The sequence below is a fragment of the Triticum urartu genome, chromosome 7A (genome assembly GCF_056163025.1).
Source record: "Triticum urartu cultivar PI428250 chromosome 7A, HENAU_Tu73, whole genome shotgun sequence".
Taxonomy (NCBI): Eukaryota; Viridiplantae; Streptophyta; class Magnoliopsida; order Poales; family Poaceae; genus Triticum; species Triticum urartu.
In genome coordinates this window covers 498,274,158-498,295,692 of record NC_141879.1, presented here as the reverse complement: position 1 = coordinate 498,295,692, position 21,535 = coordinate 498,274,158, and the positions used below count along the sequence as shown (strand labels likewise).

At 43.2% G+C, this 21,535-nt stretch overlaps 3 protein-coding genes across 4 annotated transcripts; 1 reads left to right on the top strand and 2 right to left on the bottom strand.

The window, feature by feature from the left end:
* The first annotated feature begins 366 nt into the window (after nt 1-366).
* Nucleotides 367-2,012, top strand: LOC125517951 (disease resistance protein RGA2-like). The gene has a single exon (XM_048682909.2). It carries the CDS (start codon nt 393-395, stop codon nt 1,878-1,880), a length of 1,488 nt encoding a protein of 495 aa, XP_048538866.1. The 5' UTR covers nt 367-392; the 3' UTR covers nt 1,881-2,012.
* Nucleotides 2,013-2,073: 61 nt separating this feature from the next.
* On the bottom strand, nt 2,074-3,733 carry LOC125517952 (transcription factor WRKY45-2-like). The gene is made up of 3 exons (XM_048682910.1): nt 3,264-3,733; nt 3,023-3,127; nt 2,074-2,852 (listed from the first exon to the last, which is right to left on the bottom strand). The coding sequence occupies exons 1-3, from the start codon at nt 3,716-3,718 to the stop codon at nt 2,309-2,311; spliced, it is 1,104 nt and encodes a 367-aa protein (XP_048538867.1). The 5' UTR covers nt 3,719-3,733; the 3' UTR covers nt 2,074-2,308.
* A 641-nt stretch (nt 3,734-4,374) lies between these two features.
* Nucleotides 4,375-21,123, bottom strand: LOC125517950 (protein MICRORCHIDIA 2-like). 2 transcript variants are annotated; one of them, XR_007287855.2, is made up of 21 exons: nt 20,878-21,123; nt 20,703-20,792; nt 19,186-19,220; nt 18,975-19,053; nt 18,778-18,867; nt 17,657-17,732; nt 17,472-17,550; nt 17,258-17,386; nt 16,322-16,420; nt 14,406-14,510; nt 14,180-14,329; nt 13,315-13,407; nt 11,843-11,894; nt 11,653-11,764; nt 10,772-11,010; nt 10,086-10,150; nt 9,648-9,733; nt 8,669-8,711; nt 8,482-8,588; nt 8,162-8,257; nt 4,375-4,649 (listed from the first exon to the last, which is right to left on the bottom strand). XR_007287855.2 is itself a non-coding variant. In XM_048682908.2 (20 exons), the coding sequence occupies exons 1-19, from the start codon at nt 20,999-21,001 to the stop codon at nt 8,484-8,486; spliced, it is 1,851 nt and encodes a 616-aa protein (XP_048538865.1). In that variant the 5' UTR covers nt 21,002-21,122; the 3' UTR covers nt 4,375-4,649; nt 8,482-8,483. The 2 variants fall into 2 exon arrangements, 1 of the variants encoding a protein (XP_048538865.1); XM_048682908.2 differs by lacking the exon at nt 8,162-8,257 and having other exon boundaries at nt 20,878-21,122.
* Between the last annotated feature and the right edge of the window lie 412 nt (nt 21,124-21,535).

The following is a 21,535-nucleotide window of genomic DNA, read 5'->3' as shown; positions in this document are numbered from 1 at the left end:
AATGCGATATTTGTAGTTTACCTGTTTGCGGGTCGTTACGATGATGCCTGAGCAGAACCCGCATAGCCGATCCGTAAAAAAAAATATTCCATAAATATTTTTTTTTACGGATCCATTTGAGGGGTCTGCATCTGTGCCAGCCCGCGCCGGTCCGCAAAAACGGTTTTGCACGAACTGCAAACGTGTTTTGCGGGCCGGCGGGATGCGGGGTCTACTAGAGTTGCTTTTATGGGATGGAGGAAGTAGCTGCCCAGGTCATTAGGAGTAGACACGTGGGCAAAATATGGGGGGTCAAGGGTCAACATCGTTGAAGTCGAAGCAATAATAGAGGATTGCTTCCCAGTCTTGCACGTCGATCACCACAATCGCGCCACGTCTTGCCTCTCTCACGCATGATATGTGAGCGTGTTCGTCTCGCTGTGACACACACACCTTCTCCGTATCAAGAAAAACTCATGGAGATTGCCGTCTCCGCGGTGGCAAGCGAGCTAGCCGGCCGGCTCGTGTCTTTCCTCATCAGCAAGTACAGAGGCCAGGCACGCCCGAACAAGAAGGAGAACCTGGAGTCCCTCCGCCGGCTCCTCCTCAGAGTCCACACCATCGTCGAGGAGGCCGAGGGGCGATACATCACCAACTCACGGATGCTGCTGCAGCTCAAGGCGCTCACGGAAGCCATGTACCAGGGGTACGACGCCCTGGACACCCATGGCCCCCTGGAGCAGATCGGAGCACAACCGGAGGTGAGCGGCTCCTCACACTCCATGGATTTCAGAAGATTCAGTAGCACACCTGCCAGCCAAGAGGTGCAGACCGCGCTGAGAGCTCTGGAGACCGCCTCTGCGGAGATGGCCGAGTTCATCGCGCTCCTAGCAGGCTGCGAGCGCATGCTCCGCAGCCCGTACAGCTGCTACCTTCACATCGACAACTTCATGTTCGGGCGCCGGGTCGAGAGGCAGCGGGTCATCAACGTCTTGATGCAGGACGGCCAGCCGCCGCCCGGGGCTCCGACCGTGCTGCCCATCATCGGCGGCCGCAGGGTGGGCAAGAAGACGCTGGTGTGGAGCGTCTGCTCCGACGACCGGATCCGCTCTCGCTTCCCTTCCATCGTCCACGTCGACGGATGCGAGATTCAGAGCATCGACCGTGGCAGGTTTACCACTACTCCGGTGAGGACTTTGATCGTCGTCGAGTTCCGGTCGGACGTGGATGGCAGCGAATGGCGCGGGTTCCACTCGCTGCTCCGAGCTCTCACCGGCGCAGGGAGCAAGGTGGTGATCATAAGCCGGCTCGAGAGGCTAGCAAGGTTTGGAACCGTGAACCTCGTCCGGATCAACAGCTTCTCACGAGAGGAATACGGCTACCTTTTCAAGGTCCTCGCGTTCGGGAGCTCCGACCCGGCGGACCACCCGCGGCTGGCCCTGATAGGGAAGGAGCTGGCGGCGATGATGGAGGGGTCGCTCGTGCATCTGAACGTCTACTCAAGCATGCTGAGGAACAACCTGAATGTCCAGTTCTGGAGCCGCGTTCTGAAGCTGTACAGAACGGTCATGGAGGCGAACCTGTCCGTCTTCGGTGAGCATCCGAGAGCTCTTCTTGACAAAGGCAGCACCGTGGACATCACCAGGTTTTCGCCGTCGGCGGCGGCGGCTGCCCCGCTTCGGTTCATGTTGCTGATCGGTGGAAGGGGCTCTTCCGGACCAGGACCAGGTGAGTTCCCCAGGATGACATTTGGAGATATAATATCAGGCTCTGTTGTTCTGCCCATGAAGTTTGAGCTGGTGTGGGAGTCACGGTTGCCCCCGTACACCGTTATTTCTGGCACCTGTGTCGCAGAGAAGCCTCAACACTCGGCTTCACCGAGGAAGAAACGCCGTACATAATGTATGTTTCTGACGGCCATTAATGTGTCAGGACATCTGCCTCGTGATGTGAAAATCAGGGGAGGTTAGTTAGAAAGAAAGAATCCTAGTTAGGATGTAATTGCGTGTAAATTTTTATATGTTTAGCATTATTGTTCTTCGAATAGAAGGAAATTCAGAAACATGAAGCTAAAATTTACATAAAGTCGTGGAGTGGAGTGCAAAATAAACTAAAAATTCTGTTCACTTCTCAGTCACTCGGGAGAGACAAAAGCCTCGGCTCAACTAAAACAATACCCAACTTTCAGCTTCTAATTGTCATGAGACGAAAATAAACTGTACAAACTAAACTACGACTCGCAGTGGTTGCCGCTCAAGATGATCGACGATCCGCACAGCCATTATTTCCATTTACACGCGACAAATCGGTCGATCCACAGCTCGACGGATCAATGATCGAGGACGTAGAACACTAGGTCCCCGAGGGACGTGTAGTCATCAAGGTACTCTCCAAAGTTAACGGCGCCACCGTATTGCCGGGTGGACGTCACGTCTCCCTGGTCGGGCCAAGCAGGAGCCGTCGCCGTCGCCGCCGCGGCGGTGCTGTGCTGGGCAGAGTTCCCGGGGGTGCGGCTGCTCAGCACCTCCTCCTGGTCGCCGCTCTCAGGCTTCATGCCCTGCAGGCCGGAACCCGTCGCGGCGTCTTCGTCGACCAGCTTGGCGTTCAAGGTCATCGTCGTCGTGGTCGTGCTGGGAGCGGCGGCGGTGGAGCTGCCGGGCGCGAAGCTGATGAGGTGGCAGCCGGCGTGCAGGCCTTCGGCGGCGCCGGTGAGGTGGAGCATGTGCGACGCCACGGCGGCGGCGGCGGGGTCCCGGCAGGTGTGCACGCCGATGTAGGTGACCCTGAACATGCCCTCGTCGTCGTCGCAGCGCTGGACCTGCCGCTGCGCCGCGCACAGCTGGTCGTACTTGTGCGTGCACCGGAAGTAGGCCCTGCGGAAGAAACACGTTCACGCCCGGCGCTTGTCAGTTGACGGAGACCCGTCGACGTCGAGGGATTGATTGCAGGCATGGTTGGTAGGAGCACTGTTTGTCGTTCCACTTGGTGGTTTTTAGCGGTTTATTACTAGTAGTGATGATCATTGGCGGGCAGAGAAACGTACCTCGAGTGCTTGGAGTTGTGTATCTCCTTCTGCCCGTACTTGCGCCATGCCTGCCCGTCGTCCAAGCTCTTCACACTCTTCGTGACGACGGACGACTGCTGGGTCCTGCAACGCCAAATTACGAAAAGAAGTTTATTATAATCACATGACTGGACAAACATCCAGTTAATTAACGAGGGAGATTATGTCAAGAATAACATAACAAACAAATCAAAGAATCGTGAGCCCGAGCTTTCCTCACCTTCTCCGACAGGCCTTGCGGTTTCCTCCGGCGGCGGCGGACTTCCTCTTCCGGCCGCCGCTCGCACCATCGGTGACCTCGCTATGCACGTCCGAGGACCTCTCACTACCGCTGGTAGCAGCCGTGGCAGCGGCCGCAGCCTTGGCGGCGTGCATGGCCCGGGAGAAGGCGTGGAGGATCTGGTCCATGATGAGGCCGGCCTTGGGGGAGTCCCGGAGGAGGCCCTGCAGCTGCGTCGCGAACTCCCGCCCCTTGATCAGGCCATCCATCACCTGCGCCAACGGGGTCTCCATCTCCATGGACACGTACGGCGTTCCAAGCACGAGCACGTGGTACACCGGAACACTCTCCCGCTCTAGCACGACGCCGCCAGAGTAGCCAGCCAGTGATATGGGGCAGCGAGGCGAGGGCAGGGGGGAGCTCGAGGAAGGAAGGTTCGTGCTATATACTATCATGGCTGGTTGGCGACTACTTGTGCGCGCCGGTATCGTGTGATGCCGCTCTTCGCAGGTAGGTGAGGTGTAGGGGTGCTCGTGCGGGCCGTTACACTGATCGGTGGGTACCGCAGAGACGGGAGCACTTGAGCATCGTGCGCCGGGTTCAGCCGTCCGAAGCGTGCGTGACTGGCAAAATTGGACAATCGGTTCCTTGGTGTGGAGGGGTTGTCAAGGGGGAAGTATCCCGGAAGGAGCGACGCGTGACTAATTGCATGTCGTCAGTGCGTGACGAGGGCCGCGTGATGCGGGTGGGGGAGTGCGTGCCGCGTCATTGCTGGAATTTTTGTAGTAGCTACATTTCGCCGCTGCCCGTCAGGTTTGGGATGGCCTTTGGGATAACATACATCGCTTACTGGCCTAAGATTCGATTTGGACTTCCCGTTCCAGGCCGTCGTGCTGTGCAGTGGAGACGTGTTACAGCACGTGTTGGGTGTATTGCGATGTATGTTGACCTCCTTGCTAGCAACCATTGCTGGAATTCATCCAGTATCAAGGATATTTCATTAACCTGCTGCTTGTTGCAGTTATGGAACACTCGAGCCCGAGTGTTCCATGTTGAGTGCTGACATGGTGATTTTTTCAGGTATAAACAAGCCACATGTAAACATCAAATATAGCCAAAGGAAATTACTGATAATATGACTACCAAGTAGTATTCGATTATTCAATTGTCTTTGATCCCGAGCACGAAACAGCAGTTGCAACCAGACATCGTGACATATACACATCTGATAACCATATGCTGTTGGTACGCGCAGTTAGTTTCCTTCCTAATGTTCCTAAGCGTGGACCCAGTTTGGTACTAGCAAGAATATGAACAACGTCAGCACTTCACACCGTGGTTTCTTCATTAGCCTTGGTCGCTGCTCTGCATCCTTAATGAAATAACCTGAAAAAAAAACAATTTTGTCTTAACCAATGCCTCTCTGACCAAACATTCTACTTCTGCTATGGATTCCAAGGATAAATCAAGGATGCTTTGAACTTGCACAAAATTCAATCAACTATTTGAGTCACAGACCTTAAGCATATGTGATCATTTGAAACAATTAAAATGGTCACAACGTCTGGCACTACCGGCAAATATATGCCTAAGGTATTAGACACAGAAATTCTGGCTCCTCAATATTATCGATAAGCATTTTAATATGCTTATTGTGTCATTGTCGAAGACAATGGACAAGTAATTGCATTTACAGAACCTCAAGAAATCACTGGGTTCATTCGCACTAGAATTTGAATCAAGGGAAATTAAGAGAGGCAAGATGGGTTACTATTTGGGGTATGTTCCGTTTGTGGATTTGTGCCCATTTTTTAGGTCATGTACAATTTTTTTGATAATAGCCCCACAAAAAATGTGCACATGCCGTTTGCCTACTTCAAATGCAACTTCACCAAAATTTTGGTAGGGTTGGCTTGGGCATGAATCAAACGCACCCTTGGTCATCTAAATACATGGGCATGTTCGATTCAAGGAATGCACTGGTCCTAGATAAGTTGGTAAGTTACTCCCCACCATCATTTAACATTATACTCCGCCCCAAAATAAGTGACTCAACTTTGTACTAATTTTATACTAAAGTTAGTATAAAGTTAAGTCACTTATTTTGGGACGGAGGGAGTATTACAATTAGTGCTGCACCAGCTCATTTCGTCCCTCAAACCAAAGAAGATGGTGATTTCATTTCAAAGACCCATAAGAGTGATCAGCAATGATGGAGATTCGGTTAAGCTGCTGACAGCACAAAAATCTTCATCATTCGGTTCCCTAAATAATCGTTAGTATTCACTTAGACCTAGAATTCCCTTCACATTCTTAAGTTGTCGGAGTTAAAGATTAATAGGGATGTAAGTGGACGCATCCGCGGCACCCGCGGCCGTCTGGGAAAAATAAGCTAATCAATGTTGCTTTAAAAATCAAGCTAATACAAAAAAAAAGGAAAGCAGGCGTTCACGGATGTCGCGGATGCGTCCACTTACATCTCTAAAAATCATTGCAAGTCAAGGTACTAACCTTTTTAATATAAATACAGTGAACCTAGCAATTTGCAACCCGAAATCTAAATGAAAGGATCCAAGCTAAGCAGAAATTTTTTGGCAAGTATGGAACTTCCATATTTGTTAGTGCAAGGGTGCAAACAACACTAGTGGACACCACATCCAAGTCAACACCAAGACAATCTTTTTTTTTCCAAAAGCACTACAACTACATATCATCCTGTAAATTTCAGGTTCAAACATATTCAGTGTTCAGAGAAACTACGAAGAGCATAGATCAATGTTTAATAGTAAGCATGACTAGGTTCCTTCAGTACGGTTAGGTTGTTTGGTTAGCGATTTGTGTTTCAAATTTCTACAGATCAGGTAGCCAATCTATACCTGCTAATTCTTGGTCCGTAGCGACATTTTGCAAAAAAAAGTCCCTAACCTTTGTAGAAATCAACCCGCACTCCCGTCACCGGCCTGGCCTCAGTCGGTCACCCGCAGCCTGGCTTTGTGGCCCAATCCGCAGTCCCGTCGCTGGCCTGCCTCAATTCGGGACGAAGCCGGCCCACCTATAGTGGCCCATCAGTCAGTCACCCGCAGCCTGGCTTTGTCGCCCAATCCGCAGTCCCGTCGCTGGCCTGCCTCAATTCGGGACGAATCCGGCCCACCTATAGTGGCCAGTCTGGCTACAGTTTGGGAGAGGAGGCAAGTAGCCAACTGAGTTAGCACGCCTTGCACAAGTAGATTCGGAATATGCTTGTGTTGGGAGTTGAACCTCCCGTTCACTACCTAAGTCAGTAGCCAACTGAGCTAGCACGCCTTGCGCTGATATAAGTGAATTGGTTAATCTATTAAAGTACCACCTCAATCCCTAAAACTAATCCCACCGATTCAAATATGTTTTGCAAGTTGCATGGAATATCGGGAGGCCACCTTGGGAATCAATGATAAGAGAATGAGAAGCACTCTTACTCGAAAGATCTTGGAGAATCAAGTCATCAGTCCTTCTTCCGATGGAGCACGCGAACAGGAAGGAAAATAAAGCAGTGGAGGAGAACGGGTACGAGGCCGTTGACAATGCCGACGGACGGCAGAGGAGATCGCCTCGGGAACGGTCTGGGGTGACGCCTTGGAGGAGATCGACGGAGTGTTGGAGGTTCATCAGAAGACTTCCAGGGGAGTGAGGCGGGAAGATGCTTGGAACAGTGGCGGCGACACGAACCAAAAGCCGTCGGCGTTCTCCATGAAACTAAGGCTGCTACACAAGCTCATATTCTGAGGAGCGAAAGGGCGTGCCGATGCGCTTCACAGGAGGAATTCATCGCATATGGCGCACAGATCACAGGACTGCATGAGTAGTTTCTTCTTGAGACAACGCCATGCAGTTACAACTGTTCAGGGGATGGGCTATGCACGGCTGGGTAAAGCTGGGGTTAGGCCCAACAAGGTAAGCCTATAATTCTTTCATTTTCCTTTGTATACCCTTTCATTTTCTTCTTTTTAATTCAAACAACTTCCAAAGATCATGCATTTACTCAGCGTAAGCAACAACTCCCAACATGCAAGATTACACTAGCACCCCATATGGCGAGCCCGTTGTTTGCCCATAAATCACTGTCACGCTTAGGTGAAATGACGCGCCTTCCATCAACGATATGGATTTTACTTTTTTCAAAAATTTGACGGGGTACCACTTAGTCATCAATTTGAGCAAAATGTTAGCTAGCTCTCACCTTTTTTTTTCACTACCGACATTCTTTAAATTCCATGTCTTTCTTCCTAATCTGATTAACATGAACAGAGCAAGGTAGCAGGCCTACTAAGTCCATGTTCTTGTATCGCAGATGGAGGAGACCATATTCTTGGATTCATCATCAGTCATGGTTGGCATTGGTGCCTTGCCAACCATGTTTTTTCTTATCTGTTGCCAACCATGCTTCGTTTGGTGTATGGTTAGCCACAACGTTTTGGACGCTAAACCAAAGCACCTCTTTCTAGATGGTTAAGTAATGACAATTCAGAACATGATCAACCATGATCTAGAGGGCCCAAAACCAGATCAAGCTTTGCCAAATTGGAACTGAAAGAAATGATTCCAAAAAAAAATGCAACGAAAGAGGAACTCAGATCTGAGCTATGTTTTGGGGTCATAAAATAAAACCAAACGGGTATGCAACTCATGTTCTCGAATGTACTCCCTCCGTTCCGAATTACTTGTCGCGGGTATGGATGTATCTAGATGTATTTTAGTTTTAGATACATCCATTTCTACGACGAGTAATTTGGAACGGAGGGAGTACTCTGTAGCAAACTGGATAACTATTTTCTGCTCAATGAATTACCATAACTCCTGTCCGTTTAGGTTTTGCAGAAAAAGAAAGAATCAGATACTTATAAAAGCAATTCTAACCCTACATGTAGGGAGTAGCGCCGGGTTGGAAACTACAACGCAGAGCTGGACTCTCAAGGCTCAACCAAGACGGATCACGACAGGTGATTAAAGTATTAACTCTGTTCCAAAATAGACGAGCTTTAGAAAGTCTGCAGTAAAACTTATATTTATCATTGAAAACTAACTGAAAAATGGTCAAAGTTGCAAATTGAAGGTTGAGCAAAGTCAAAGATCAATTTTTTGCATGGTGTTTTACTATATTTATATTTCTGAAATTAACAAAGGTATAGACAAATTGGAAAGAACTTACAGAGAAGAATATGTCAGAAGTAGCCAAACTAACCTTCACATGTACGGGAGCTGCTGCTGGCTCTTCCGCACCTGCAGCTCAGTAGAAAGCTGAGAGCATTTCCTTTTTGTTTCCTCTAGTTCATGCTCCAACTCCAAAATCTACAAAAGAACAATTCTGATTTGATCTAGCAACATAATACGCTAGCTATTAGCTGATTACTTTGAATGGTATGACATACCGTCTGCTTCAATTGTGTATCTCGTTGTTTAAGCTCCTCGCGCCTGAAAGGAGTACTTCCAGGTTCAGTATGCAACAATGGTAAGAGTGATCTCAAACAACACAAACAATCACCAAGTCCTATCGATACAATTACATGCCAAGGTGTCATGCATAAACTATTCATTTAAGGGCTATAGTAGCTTGGCTCGTGGCACTCAAAAACAATGTCACCACATTTCAAGGTAGCACTAATTACCTCACACATAGCAAACAACTAAAGTGTAGCAACCAGCCAATTTAGTAGCTTCAAAATAAAATATTCTGCAGTTGAAGTTTGTAATTTCCCTAGACATGCAATTCATGTAATATTGTTAACATTAATTTTGTAATGTATGCTAACATACAGAATACTCTCAGCAATCAGCGTATCTCTATCTGATACTGATTCATTACCGATATGTCCCTGATACCTCTCAGGCTCTAGCAGTGCCGGCTGATTTCCACTATCCCCCACTATCCTACAGATTTTTATCTAATGACAGGCTGCTGATTTCCTCTTCCCTTTCTCTTAAATTAACATTTTTATGCTTGCTAACTTGCTGCTACAGTTTGGCTGTTGGTTCTTGGCTTTTGTTGGAATAATGAATAAGTTATAAGAGAATGGACTGCACCAACTAAATACATGCTAAATGGCTTGATACTTAATTGATAACATTATTTATTATTATTTTCAAAAATAGTCAAGCATATCAATATTGGTACTTCTGAAAATGATGTATAAACTAAAGAACTGATGGTGCAATTAGATTTATGCAAAATAGAGAAAAAAGACATAACAAACAAACAGCAACATTATGTTGACAACAAAACAGGAATTTTGAACACATTTAATTACAAAGTCTATTCAGGAGATTATATAATATATATATATACACACACACATACACAAAAATATTCTCCCATGTACATAAATTCATCAACCATCATCAAGAAATTACCTTGTGAACAGAGAAATGTTTTCATCACTCAGCTTCTCAAGGAAATTAGGATCAAGTTCACCATCAGAGGCAATATTGACTAGATCCTAAATGCCACAAATGATAATAAAAAGAATAGTGATCAGATATGTGCATGTGAAAAGAGTAATCAAGCATAGTATAACATAGGAATTTAACATTATATTAGCCATCATGCTAAACCGTGAAGAGTAAACACTCTCATCTAGTGCCAAAACATAGCCAATGGCTGTGCACATTATATAAGCCTTTTTGCATTACAGCAGAAAATGATATCAAGGGAGCAGTGACTCGGGAACTTGTGAAGAGAGTGGGGACACAGATGGCATGTTTATTGTCAACAAGAGCTACATTGGGGTCCAAGAATGGAAACAAGTAAAACTAGAACATGACCGAATTGAAAGACTAAAAGGTGCAAACCTCTTCCAAGCCTGCTGAATTCGTACCGTTTTCTTGTGCTTGGCCAGAAAATTGCAAACCAGAACCTGGATAAAATAAAATAGAACAAGCATGAATAAAGTATACAATAACAACATTTATAAGGTGAGTGGATTCTCAAACACGCAAAAAAAAGTTAGGGTGCTCTGGTCGTCATATGTTAAGAAAGTAAGTGAAAACAGTATCTGCGTACCACCAAATACTTCACAAGATCATCAGAACCTTGCTCTAAATAAAATAACTTGTCTATATTTCTACCACAGGATTTACCTTCTTCATGTACAAATATTCTAAACAAATGTTCTAAAACAATTTGAACAAGCTTATTTTGGTCAGAAAAAATAAGTGACATGCTCTTGTCCGTCCTTTTGACAACCAGCCCGGCAGCTTTTGCCCTGACAGGGTAACAGGGCATCACAAGATTTTTATTCAGTATTGTACACCACTAATTAGTTGCACAAAGACCTTTGAGTTCAAGAAAAGCTAAACAGAGAATCACATTTCAAGTAAGAATTATTTCTCACTTCAAACTTCGTGAAACTGCATGAATCCAAGTAGGACCGGAAGAGAGTGTACCTTTTGGCAGCTTAGCACACAGCATGGACTCACATTTTTGTATAACGATTGAAGGCAAAAAAAGGAAGCATTATATAGAGCTTGTCTTATACCTGCACCATTAGTTCTCAGTCCAAAGACTGCTGCATCATCATATGTTTCCGGTAGCAAATTTGATGAATGCGCTCCAATCCTCTGAGCAGTCGATGATGAATGCACTCCAATCCTCTGAGCAGTCGATGATTTCTGCTGAAACTCATGTCCAGGACCACCTGAACCTTTGGCAGCCTTATACTGTGTTTTTAATTGTGGATTCATTGGCTGGTAACCTATCAAATGACAGTTGTTTTTCCTGCAAAAACACCATTATTGCAGGAAACTACATTATACAAAGCAGAATGGGGACAAACGTCAGCATGCAAAATACCCATGGTATGTGGTATTACCACACAAGACACAGTATATGTGGTGTGGTAACACCAAATACAGTTCACTTCCCAATCCCAGGTATTGACCCAACAGTAAACAGTTTAATAAAACAAAACAAAAAAGCACTAAAAAAAAGAGAGATCAGCAACATGTTTCTTCTTTAGGCCTCCTTTGGTTTGTAGGAATTCTATAGGAATGCTATAGGATAGGATTTGCAAAGGAAAAAAAATCCTTTGAAGCCCTTTGGTTTGTAGGAATGGATTCCTATTCCTATGTAGGATATGAATCAATCCTTCACATTTTGGAGGAAAAAAACATTAGCTTAGACTCAATGGAGAATTCTCATCCTATGCATCAAATGACATCTCTTTCTCTATAGGAATTGAGATGCATGTCATCTCACTTCCTATGATTTTCCTATTCCTATAACATTCCTATCCTATGAAAAAAAGGAGGCCTTAATATGAAGCTTGTTCAAGTATTTAAAATGTGGTTCTAATCTCCTTAATAAGGATGAGAGAATATAGGCATCTTTATTTCAGATTGAGCATCCCAAGACACGTACCAGTACTCAATGATAATTTGTCTAAGTTTTGTTTCCAAACGAATGAATAGTGGAGTCCTCTCGAAATCCTGTTTGTCATGTGCCGGTTCAATAAAATTTGCCTCAAGTACACCTAAACCATGATGAGTGTCAACCCAGAGAAAAATAATTAAAGTAACACTTCTAAAAGTATTTAACATATAAAACTCACCTACAACACTCCTCCCTCTGCTCGATCCTTCCTGAAGAACCTTCCAGAAGGGCTGCAAAGGATTTTTTTTTAATAAAGAAAATAAGTTTTGGCCAACTTGTTATGCCGATGTTTTTTTGTACACAAAAAATGTTCCAGACCATGTATTGCAACAACTGAATTGCTAAAATTGTACATTTTCGATAGTAAGCTCCAGCTCGGAAAGTTAGTACAAAGTTGAGTCACTTATTTTGGGACGGACGGAGTATTATATAAGCTCCAGCTCGGAACCTTAATATGGTATTAAAAACATATGCTGAACAGTGATACACATTTTGACATCTCAACTATCATGTTCAACAAAAAAAAACAAGAAGAAAGTGAAATATTTGTAACTTTTCCGCCATTACAGGATGAGGCACTGCCTTAGGGTTTAGGGTCCCCCCCCCCCACCCCTGAGGAGGCCAGCGCTGTGTTCGCCGCCTGGTGTAAGGCGGTGATCGGATCACCCCGTCCAGGCTGAGGCATGGGACTTGCTGCTTCATCCAGCTCACTGCTTGATGGATCTGGAAGCAAAGGAGTGCATTTATCTTTCATAGCGCTACCTTTGCCTTCAAGTGACCTCCTCGAGACGATCAAATCAGAGGCAAAGTATCGGGTTACAGCAGGTGCAAGTAAATTGCAGCTGCTTTTATTAGCTATAGGGCCTCCTTTGGTTTTCCGGCTGTGGGGGCTTAGGCTTATACATAACATTTTCTCAGATCTATGATACAACGAGTCACGATGCTTATCCTTTTCTCAAAGAAAAATGGATTAGCACTTACAAATCCATTATGAATTAAATTGAATTTGGTTAGTCACATTACTATGGCAACTAGACACATGCCGGAAAATATTAATAACATTTTTGCTTTTTGCTACTATCAGATACAAATACAATAAGTCAATAACGCTATGGAATTATCAATGTTCACTAGGAAGATAAGAGGGAAATCACTGGTTGTAGAATCCAATATTAGCATCTATCTGCATTACATTCTAAGTCCCGAAAATGACTTAGCATCAACTTAAATACTCACTACCATTGTCTGCAATGAACAAAATAAATTTCTTAGAATTCTGTTCCTCTATACCAGTAAGTAGACACCAATGGGGACCACATGCACATGCATGCTTTCTAAAAATGATCACTCTCACACACAAAAGCAAGTATTAGTAGTGATCACAGAAGAATCCTTTCACCATTCTAGTATTCCACGAATTCACTACTTAAATCTTGAGGAGAATGCGCAACAAAGGCACTTTGTTGCAAAGTACTACCTCTGTTCACTAATGTAAGACAGTCAGTCTGGCACACCGATCCATTGGAAAACAATAAGTTCTCACTATAGACTGCAGGACGAAAAACACTGCCTACATGTTGAGATTCAAGCAGCATAACACATAATAGGGAAAAAACAAACAAACATCCCAGAACTGGATAGAGTGGTTACCATTATTAGTCGATTTTTATGGTAGACATTCATCCCAAAAATGCCCAAAACTGGCGCCTCCTTGGCAAATCCGACATCTACCTTCACTGAGACCTACAGTTTCAGTCAAAATGCAGTTTTAAACAAAAGTGACTGTTTCTGTAACTACAATGTGCTCGAACAGACAAAATAATGGAATTGGAGAGGAAAGCCAACATAGGCATGATAACAATTAGCAAAGTATCAATGGCATTAAATGCAGACTATTCTGAAATAGAGTAGCACATGGAAGAAATGACTACTATAAACGATAACCTCAAGGTGAGGCCAAATGACTATTACTCCCTCCGTAAACTAATATAAGAGCATTTAGATCACTACTTTAGTAATCCAAACGCTCTTATATTAGTTTACAGAGGGAGTACAATTTATACATGATAATCTCAAGTGTGCAACCTGAGCCCTGCTAAAAAAATCGCGTGCTTATGTAAGATTTGAAAAAAAAACATGTAAAATGGTTGAGTATCATTAGCAGCTGCAAAGTTTCAAGCAGAATTTTAAATTTTTTGGCCTATGTGAAAAAAAATAGAGCATATAAACCTTTTGGCAGGCTTGTCATTTTAGTGTTTAATTAAAATCAAATATTTTTTCACCAAATGATGCAAATACATAGACCATTCTAATATCTATATGCAAGTTTTTCTTGGAACTTTATTGTTGAGTACAAATCAACTCAGCTTTTTTAGAGAATATTGCAAATACATAGTCATTCTTTGCATACTGGCATGCAAGTTTCTTTCGGAAGATATTTTCAAACTTTAAACCCCACACTTTAAATTTGTCAAAATAATGAGAGCACATGTGCCTGTTATACACATTTACTTACCACTTGAGAATCAAGCGTGACTTGAGGCTTGTAAGTAAACATTTTCTTGAACTTTAGATCATGAGCAATGTTTATATGTTCAACCACTTTTCCTCTTAATATAATTTGGAAGTTTGCATACTTCTTAAGATAAAGGATGGAAGTATACGCCTGTAAATTGACAAACAAAAATTACTAGTCATATGCAGATAGGGAAAAGAATAGAATGTACAGAAATAAAACCTACTCGCAAAGAGAATCTGAGTCTGTGGGATATATGTTGCTCAATAATTTCTTTTTGGATCTTTGTCGTCCCCGCAGTAGCTTTAGCTTGATCTCTAAGTAATATGTCCTGAAATTGAGCAACAAGGTATAAGCATTTCAATTAGTACAAGAATGGTAGAGTGGTATGAAGGCATGTCCCATGCTCTGCCACAACTCAAGTTTTAAATAACAATATTTTATTGTCTCATGATCTAATATGTACCTGTCTAAATGTGAAATGCAGCCATATTTTTCAAGTAAAGAACAACAATAATTCTTGCTCAATTGTTGATTTCCCATAAAATTGTGAACACATGCACAAGTAGCCTAACTCTGCTATAAGAATACAACAACAGTACATGTGCTTCTGTACGCACAGATAGTTTCCTAGAATGAACATCAGTTCCGCAGAGAGCATGCGACTCATGGAAAATTATTCCCTATTCCCTTGACATTGCACAGATCAGCAAGGTGGTTTCCACAGGCATGAAACAGAAATCATTCTTCATTTGCATTATGCACCATTTCCGTTTGTTTTTCGAAAGCAGGATTAACTGGATGAAGCGACCATTGCTTTTGTCAGCCATACGGTGCCTATCAACCATGCTGAATGGCAATGCACACGAGGGTGGGCTCAGAGGTTTGCCATATTTGCTGCTCATCATGATCTCAATGGATCAGTGCCCCTTTGTGGACATGTCAGCGGCACGGCAGGCAACGGCAAACAGAGAGAAACGTTGGTAGCACGGCCTTGTTTGGTTTGGTAGATGTGGGTAGTGTGGTCCCGCTGGACATGTCTCCATCCCAGCAGGCAGCAGCGAACAAAAGGAATACTTCAGAGACACAGAACTTGCTTGGTTTAGGAGAAATCGGCAGCATGGCCTCATTTTTTGATTTTTAGGAAAATCAAAGAAACAGCCGTTATTCCAATTTTTTTAACTTCCGTGAAATTTATTAAACAATAATCATGTCTGTTACAAGAGAGGGGATCAAGAAGTCAGGAGGATGATCACGCCATTCCATAGAAAGTTTCCCCCTATGCGCTGCGGCATTGCTTTCCCGGGCACAATGCACAATCATCGCCTTGCCGAAAGAAGTCATCAACTTCCGACAATCATCAGTAACCACAGCTCCCGAAGCACGGTATTCTGATGGATCCAGCATGGCCTGTACAATTTCCATCGAGTCACATTCAACGGCCAGCAAATGAATCACCATCTCATCAGCAAGACGCAGTCCTTCGAGAAGGGCACATGCCTCCATGGAAACTACGTCCAAGCTCCAAAGCAAGCTCTTTATAAGAACAGGATGCCCCAGCAAATATTCCATTGCAGTCCCACAGCAGAGCTCCAGTAGCTCCCGCCCCAGTATCCGAATGGAAACTAGCATCAACGTTTAACTTTATTACTCCCTGAGCGGGCCGGGTCCACTTCATAACTTTCTGTGGGGCCTTCCCCTTTGCCGCTAGCGCATTTGCGTAGTTATTCCGATTTATTAAAAGATCAACGAAGACGTAGGAGAGCAAGGAACAGCATAGGTTTTGGGGCCCGCTTGTAGATGCTAATTGTTATGGGACGGGTGGGATGGAGAAGGGAGCAGCATACATCACCTCCACCGATGTCAACACCAATTCAGACTTCTAAAATTGTAGAGAAATGCACATGGGAGGGCAACAGTCTACTATACATGGGAAAGTAGTTCTGCTCTATTCTCCCCTAGTTTGTGATGCTAACAGAGTAACAGGATAAAGGTGGCGTAGTTAATTATCTAAAATCACAGGATTCCCGTCAGCAACAATGTTTGCTTCATAAAACAAGTTTGAATGCTTGTTTAAATGTTCTCTACAAGAATGTGAAGGTAATGTGTTGTACTTGAAACATAAACTGCAGGAATATTTACCTCATCATCATCATCGAAGTCAAGTTCTAAAAGGCCATCATCATTCATCCATAGATCATATATCACCACCTTAGTTCCATGGCTCTCAATATCCTTGAACTGAACAGACAAGGAAATTATCAATATATGCACATTTAAAGAGTCGGTTGCCTAGGTATACATCACTGTGCAGTTGTTATGGTCAGGGTATAGATTCAGAAAATGTGATAATCGACTAAACTAGCCATTAAAGAACCCCAACTAAAGTCAAGCATATGTGCTATATAGCATCAAAAAACCATTCACGATGCCATTTTGGAATAAAGAAATTAAGGCTAGAATTGCAAAACTAGAAGTATTCCATTTGTTGTTAGTTTGCTCTATAGACAATATTTTGAGTTCGATGTTGCCTAAACAAGAGCAGACTGCTGAAGGAAAATGTGTATGGATCAGCTCCAGCATGCCAATCTGGATTATGACAACAGCGCAAGTCTATGAATATCAATACATCTTTGGTTCACTTACCCACCCTTGCCTAACATGGATTTGTTTTGAGGGAGAGCTTGGAGGCTTCTAAAACATATATACGACGCACTAAGATGCTCAACTGCTGCTTTGCATCTAAAAACTTCAAAAAAAAAAAGAACTCTATTTCTTCTACATATTTTCAGTTTTCTTGAATATATATGCTAAATGGTGGAAGTTCCATCAAAATAAAAATAGATAACTACAAATATTTTATCATAGTTTGTTGAAAAAATTTGATCGATTTTATATGTGAGCTGAACAAGAGACACAACATATCTGTACCTTTAATATCATATCATGCCTTTGCACCTAAAATATTTGGCTAACTCATTCATGAAAAATCAAATATACTGATAGTGAAAACTCACTACTTGATCTCAAAATACGACTGGGGAATGGACTAAAAATACTGTCTGGGACGAATGCCACCTGCTGTAGCAGTTCTTCCATTGAAGAAAAGGGGGACCAATCAAGTATTATCTTCAAGCTACTGTCCCAATCACCTTGTGAACCATACACCAAAGGTACAATGTGGTCATCTTGGATTTGAAAATCGAGCTGTAACAGTGATAGAAAATGTCAGCTCCTAAGAGAAAGCCGCAAGAACGATACACTACTAAAGTACTAGTCCAACATGACATACCACAGGGACAACTATGTCATCCTTCATTGTTCTCCTCAAGAAAGTGTATGAGAGCAAGCCAACACTCAAGGTAACATTACTGCAGGAGAAAGAAATTGTGTTAATCACTGATAAATACACAGAATCCAACAAATGCCATAAAAATTAGAAACAAATCAATAATGACTGGAATGAAGATTATCTACCTCCCACGGATTGCACGAGTAAAAACAATTGCATCAGCACCAAGTCTCATTGTGCTCGTCTTAAAGCCATTTCCATCTGTATATTGACAAAGGTAGGAACTTAATAATTGATAGACATAACAAATGTTTTAGAAAGGAAAATGAAGCATTAAGTAGCTAGATAATAGGTGAAAATAAAGTTTCTTAAATATTTAGTTGAACTAAAACTCTAAACATATACTTTAGGCTTGGATTTGCAGAAACATCTCATACCGAGTGCAAATTGGTAATTAAACTATTGAAGTAAAGGTCATTCTAATTTTTGTGAGGTGAGCCAAGAACTACAGTGGAATATAGGTCTAAAAAATATTGCTACCAATGAGGGATCAGTCTATGATTTAATTTGGTGAACCATATACCTATTTCATACCAAGTGTGAATCGGTAATTAAACTATTAAAGCAATAAAGCCTTTAATCCCAAACAAGTTGGGGTAGGCTAGAGGTGAAACATATAAGATCTCGCGACCAACGCATAGTTCTGGCACATGGATAGCAAGCTTACACGCACCCCTGTCCATGGCTAGTTCTTCAGTGATACTCCAGTCCTTCAGATCTCTTCAATTAAACTATTGAAGTAAAGGTCATTCTAATTTTTGTGAGGTGAGCCAAGAACTACAGCGGAATATAAGTCCAAAAAATCGTGTTATCAATGAGGGATCATTCCATTATTTAATTTGGTGAACCATATACCTAACTATAGACATCCGGGTTTCTAGCTACCCTTTTAGGCTTGAATGAAAAATAATCAGTGAATACATACATGCTTACACACTATACCATCATCATATAAACTAACAGAAAAATGAAGAGCATTTAACCGGTAAGAACTTTATTCAAGCCTCTCATAACTTCCATCAAATGGTGTGTTATTCTACTATTCAACAGTACAACACAATATCATAAATGTACGAGGTGTTGAAAGGGATTAAAGTACACTAAGATGGTATGCAGTATGCTGAATATAACAACATTATTATTACTTTCCATTCCAGTTTCCTCAATTACTAGGCTATGCATCTTCAAAGCCAAAATTAATTAGCAGAGTAATAAAATATTCCAACTCAAACAGAACGATGCATACACTGGCCAATGGTTGTCTTTGATTTCTTGGTTGAGAATCCTAAACTCATACATTGCCGTACACCTTCAGGATCCATTCCTCCTCCATCGTCTGTGACAGTGGCTCCAAGTTAGCAGAACTTGGTGAAGAAAATTGTATTGATCAACCTATTCCACTAATCATATTGCAGTTTCATGTTTTGCATTGTATCTGGGTACCTTGGAAAACCAGCATTGGGCTACTGTCTTTTAAATTGATGCTTTTATCCACTTTTACAAATGTGGCTCCGTTGCAAATCTGAGAAACCATATCAGAAGATAATTATTTCTATTCATAAAATTCGCCCAGTAACAAGCTAGGCTATGGCAATTCTAAGGGACCAGCAGTGTTGGAGATAAATGTATGGAACTTCTAACAGATATTCCAAACCTCATCAACTGCGTTGTCAAGAAGTTCAGCTATAGCTGCAATAGAAAAGGACAAGAGAGTAAATGTTAGGAAAAATCGACCAGGGCAGCACAAGTAACATGTATGATAAAGAAACAGATGTTAGAAATTACCACACAATCTAATTGCTCTGCTTATTATAATTAAAAGAACATTCCAACAACACATCTAATTTGCATCTTGTCACCAAACTACATTCTTCCTTGAACTGTAAGTAGCATGCGTTCTTTAGTATTAGTAAAAGCAATAAATTCAGATGGACAAGCGCAAACATTCTAAACAGAAAGATGCATACTAAAGAATACATTCTTCCATCAAAGCCAAGTGGTCTCAGCCACCATCAACTCTGCCACAGCAGTCGTTCACTAGAACAGCTGCTTCATGGAATTCGATGCCATCAGAGAGGACCCAAGGACCACACATTAGGGCAAAAGAGCATTGCAATCAGAGTGATCATGCCCGTGTCACATCAGAGTAAACCTGAGGCTGCAATGAGCTGGAGTAAAGAATATGCATCGACTGATGGTCTCACAAACGTACCATAGAACACGAAACAGTGGAGATGGGTGGGAGTAGAAATGAATCAATTTAGAATGTGCTCTGGGTGAGGAATGTCAGATCGAAGCATGTGGAGCTGAGTGGGATCCCAACAACAGTATCCCTTATGCTCAGCACTGTAGCCTAGAGAACACACAGTTGACTGAGCAATCAGCTTACCGCCCTCGCGCTGAAGGAGTAAGCACCAAAATATGATTGTTACGCATGGCAATCCTGTGGTTTTATTGTTACGCATGGGAATCCTGTGGTTTTAGATAACTGGAGACACCATCTTTATCCAGCTAGAATCACAAACCCACAGGGATTATAACAGAACTACAATTATCCCACCTTGCATTGCCGTAGTTCAGGTTATACAAATTTATTTTATATATTCCCGAGATGATAAAGACATACCATATGCAGCCTCCGATCTAAAGAGCAAAACAGGTACTGATATCACATCAGCCGGTGCCACCGGTCTAGATAATATTAAGTTACTATGTATCCACTCGAGAGTTGAGATGATAGAGAAAAACTACATGTAAGTGCAATTCTAAGGAGCGAAGCTACTACACGTCACTGGTACAAACAGCAAGCCAGCAAACCGATAAACATCATGCGAAACTATGAATGTACACCATCGATTTTGGAACAGTTGAATAAAATCCCCTTCCACTGAGAATCACTTGATCCAACAAAATTAACATTAACATCATTTGCTGCACAACCCCACCAAAGTAGTAGAGGATCACAATTCCGATTACCTGATGTCCCCCTTTGTCGAACAAGCCTAGCTTCTCTCAATTTCCTTTATTAAATGCTAGCCCCCTTAGTTTGGGACAGCAATTTCACCCTTATTATAATGTGTAAAACCCCAATAACCCCCGCCACCTACTCGACCACCACAAAAGCAAAACAAACAATGGAACGGAAAGGACAAGAGGCGGAGGGGCACCAACCTCCGAACGCCCACTTGTGGGAGGTCGCGTTGGTGTGGAGGAACTTGGGGTGCACCCGCGCGCGGTCGAAGTCCCCTGTCTCCAGCATGTCTGCGAGAATGGCCAGCAGCATCAGCAGCGTGATCCACGTCGAAGTCGCGGAACGAAAGCATGACCAGAGGGGGAGAAGACGGACCGTGGAACCCGCGGGCGGCGGCGGAGGGGGCCTCGAACGCGCCGGCCTTCCAGAAGCTGCGGCAATCGAGGGATCGAGGGCCGCTGGCCATGCCGCCTGAACCGCCGGCCATCGCCGCTGGCATTGGAAGGTTAGGGTTTAGGTCGGTTCGCCGGGGAGGTTTCGCCGACGAGTCCGCCGCCCAGCAGTTGCTATGGGACGCAATGCCCTAATAAACGACTCTTTTTCTCTCTCTCTTCGAACAGCGTAAATAAAAGGCTGCGAGCCTGCTAATAGGCGTCGGTTGGGCGCCAGCCGTCCGATTAATTTCCTCCAAACGTTAGATGGAATGTACTCTCTCAATTACTTTATATAAGGTGTATTTGTTTTTTGATAAAATTTCAGAGTGCATTTGTTCCAATTCCTCATAATTTATTTCTCACCCCTTCAGAAAAAAAAGGAATGTATCTCTCTCGATTTTCTGTATCTCTTATAATAATAATAATAATAATAATAAGGAAACTATCTCTCCTGGTTGTATGTATATCTTCCTTTCCTTGCCTAATTGATTAAATTTCTGCAGACCAACAAATTATCCAAAGGTAATTTCATTCCAAATATTTTGAAATTATAATTGGTTTGATGTCAAAAATTGGCATGCCAAATTTTGGCAACAACT